General features: G+C 45.8%; 1 protein-coding gene across 1 annotated transcript; it reads right to left on the bottom strand.

Moving 5' to 3' along the window:
• Window positions 1-301: 301 nt before the first annotated feature.
• Window positions 302-3,360, bottom strand: LOC117966051 (adenosine receptor A1-like). The gene is made up of 2 exons (XM_034911439.2): window positions 2,752-3,360; window positions 302-1,301 (listed from the first exon to the last, which is right to left on the bottom strand). Exons 1-2 carry the CDS (start codon window positions 3,129-3,131, stop codon window positions 659-661), a joined length of 1,023 nt encoding a protein of 340 aa, XP_034767330.2. The 5' UTR covers window positions 3,132-3,360; the 3' UTR covers window positions 302-658.

Raw genomic sequence — 3,360 nt, 5'->3', positions numbered from 1 at the left:
GACAAAGAGTATCGGCAATCATTTAGGGGGCTTGTTCTATCCACCGTCCCAGATTAGCTTCCAGTGAGACAGATGTAGAAAGTACAGAATTCGGGAGCGCAGATGTGTTCTCGTCTCATTCTTAAGCTTTCCTGCTGTCTTCTGTTCTTTCTTGGAGTTGGATGTGGGGTGTTCAGGCTTCACGAATCTTTAACCTGCTTGACTGAAATGTAGTTGGAATGATTTCACAAGTTCAAAGTCTTTAATGATTGTATTAATGTTGTTCCCCCCAATGAGGTGCAGTGGCAGTGAGTTAGCTTTACTGACCTGTTGTTTTTATTACAATGTTACACTGTGAACCTTCTCGGTACATTCACACACAGGCAGGGCAATACATAGAGAGAAACTCTCAATAATGAAAGACAGCATTCAAAGTAAAGAGACGGAGCATCTGTTTATAAAAGGACTTGCTTTGAAATATATGCAAATAAAATAAATGGCATGAACAGAATATACGCTACGTGTGTGTGTGTGCATGCGTGCGTGCGTGTGTGTGTGTGCGTGTGTGTGTGTGTGCATGTCTGTGTGTGTGTTAGGCCTTTGAAAAGCCATCAGAATTTGCATTTTCTACTTTTACAAACATCACTGGTATATAAAAACCATAGTGCAGAATTCAGAATCATTGGTTCAGTTTCTTCTCTGCAACAGCTGGTGGGCTAATATTGCACAGGCTTGGGTCATTACTTTTACAAAGAAGCCTTCTCCAAATCTGAAGCAGTGTTCTTCGAAAGCGGTTTATTCTGAAAGCATACACAAGTGGATTGACAGCCGAATTGGCGTGGGACATGAATATGCCAATGTACATGGCAGTCTTAGGCACGTGACATGTGGGGCAGAAGTAATGAACACAGTTCATGATGTGCAGGGGCAGCCAGCAGACAGTGAACAGAAAGAGCACCAGGGCTAAGGACTTGGCCAGCTTGAGCTCCTTGCCATAGTATTTGCTGCTGGAGTCGCTTGACGCCTCCGCTCTCTTGTTCAGCTGTTTCCGGATCACGTAAAAGATTTCCGCGTACAGCCCCATCATGATTGTCAAGGGCAGGACAACCCAGCCGAAGAAGTTAAAGTACACCATGTAATCCATCCTCATGACGGTGGTGAACTGGCACACGATGCTCCCGGACGTGGCGTTCCTTTCATCCACGCCGATCTTTTCCCGGTTGTGCCATCCGAAAATGGGAACCAGTCCCGTAACTGTGGACAAAACCCAGCAGAGGCAGACAGCTCTCCAGGCTCTTTGCTGGGTGACTATTGTGCTGTACCTATTGACAGAACATAACATCATTACAAAAGAGAACTCAATGGAATAAGCTGTAGGCACTTTACATAACATTTCACTATAGAACAGCTACATTGGCTTTAGGGAGGTAGAATTGAGAGGGACTGCGTCACCTCACTGTGCCACAGTGCACCCTGCTGGCCAGGCGCCCTGTGAGCTCCAGCAGACATTGAGGAGGAAACTCCCAGCATAATTCACTCAAGTGTCTTGGAGCCCTGTAAGTAGCATTGGTCTGGTGCCAGGCTGTTCATCAAAATCTAAAACACAGGGCTTATACTTTATATACTGCAGCAAAATTTTAATATCTTCAAACAAATAGTTTGGGACAAATAGTTTTCGCTTTACTGATTTATTCAAAGTGGTTCATCAGGATAATGACCTGGATTGTGCCAAAAATGCAAAGCGGTCCACTTCTCAAGGACAGGATCGGTTTTAATTTCCCTAAAAGCTTTCTCAGCCATTGATCTGCATTGATATATTGCAGGCACGCTTTCAGACAGTTCATAGATTCAGTGCTAAGATCTACACTTTACCCAAACTGGGCTTGCATTGCCTTACAACATTCATTAATATGTACAGTTTTGTTTGCAACACAAAAGTTTGGCTTATTATGTCCCAAAAGAAATATTGTTTTAAATTGAATTTCTACTGACCTATTTTATTGAATAGGAATGTGGAAATATAACCATGCAAGCTTTTTCCTCAGAAACGTATTTTGAATAAGAATTTCCAATTCTGAAAGTAGACGACCCACACTGTGTTGCCTGCTCACTCCCATATGATGTACATCTTCAATATATATATATATAGTATATACATGTGAGCTATGAATACATTTTAGAATATATCATATCAGATGCAGTAGATGCCATAAATGAAGCTGATGACATTTTCATAAAACGCAGTGGAAGAAAACTACTCCCAGATGGTTTCACAGACCGATCAGCACTCAGTCCAATGAAACCAGACATATGAGTTAGAACTGAACAGCAGACTGTGTGCAGACAGACAGGCAGGCAGACAGACAGACAGACAGACAGACAGACAGACAGACAGACAGGCAGGCAGGCAGGCAGGCAGGCAGGCAGACAGACAGACAGACAGACAGACAGACAGACAGGCAGGCAGACAGACAGACAGACAGGCAGGCAGGCAGATAGACAGACAGACAGGCAGGCAGACAGACAGACAGACAGACAGACAGACAGGCAGGCAGGCAGACAGACAGACAGACAGACAGACAGGCAGGCAGACAGACAGACAGACAGACAGACAGGCAGGCAGGCAGGCAGACAGACAGACAGACAGACAGGCAGGCAGGCAGACAGACAGACAGACAGACAGACAGACAGGCAGGCAGGCAGACAGACAGACAGACAGGCAGGCAGGCAGGCAGGCAGGCAGACAGACAGACAGACAGACAGAGCCCTTACCTTGTTGGGATCTTAACTCTCAGGTACCTATCTATTGCTATAGCCAGCAGAGACAGGATTGAGCTCTGTGTGATTATCACAAGCAGGCAAGCGAAGAACAAGCATGTGTAGAATTGAGTTTTTAATCCAAGGCTGACGATGATGGCTAGAGGTATGACCAGGACGCCTACAGCAATATCAGCGAGAGCCAGGGAGACCATGAAGCAGAAGGTTGTGTCCCTCAGAGCACGGTTTATTCTCACCACCAGGACCACTAGTATATTACCCAAGACTGACGCCAGCGCGATCCCAGTTTCAATTGAAATGTACAGCACATCCACATGCCCCCTGATATTCATTTCCTCCGCCATGCTTGAGAACTTCTTGCAGCCGTGCTCCATTCACAGTGCTGGTTTAACCTGGGTCTAGTTTCGATGTGCATCCGATGAGCCCAGCACAAGAGCTGTATCTGCTTCCCACTACTGGCTGTGTGGAGAAAACGGTCCCTCGCAATCCAGAGCCTCTCTGGCTCTGTCCATGGGCTCCACTCTAGGTGGATGCATGTTACTGTTGCATTGCTTTGGTAAAATGCTAGCCCAGCTGTGGGCTCTTTTCAGAGTATCCTACAGC

The sequence above is a fragment of the Acipenser ruthenus genome, chromosome 29 (genome assembly GCF_902713425.1).
Source record: "Acipenser ruthenus chromosome 29, fAciRut3.2 maternal haplotype, whole genome shotgun sequence".
NCBI lineage: Eukaryota > Metazoa > Chordata > Actinopteri > Acipenseriformes > Acipenseridae > Acipenser > Acipenser ruthenus.
The sequence above is the reverse complement of the archived record's forward strand: the minus strand, read 5'-3'. Positions and strand labels throughout refer to the sequence as shown.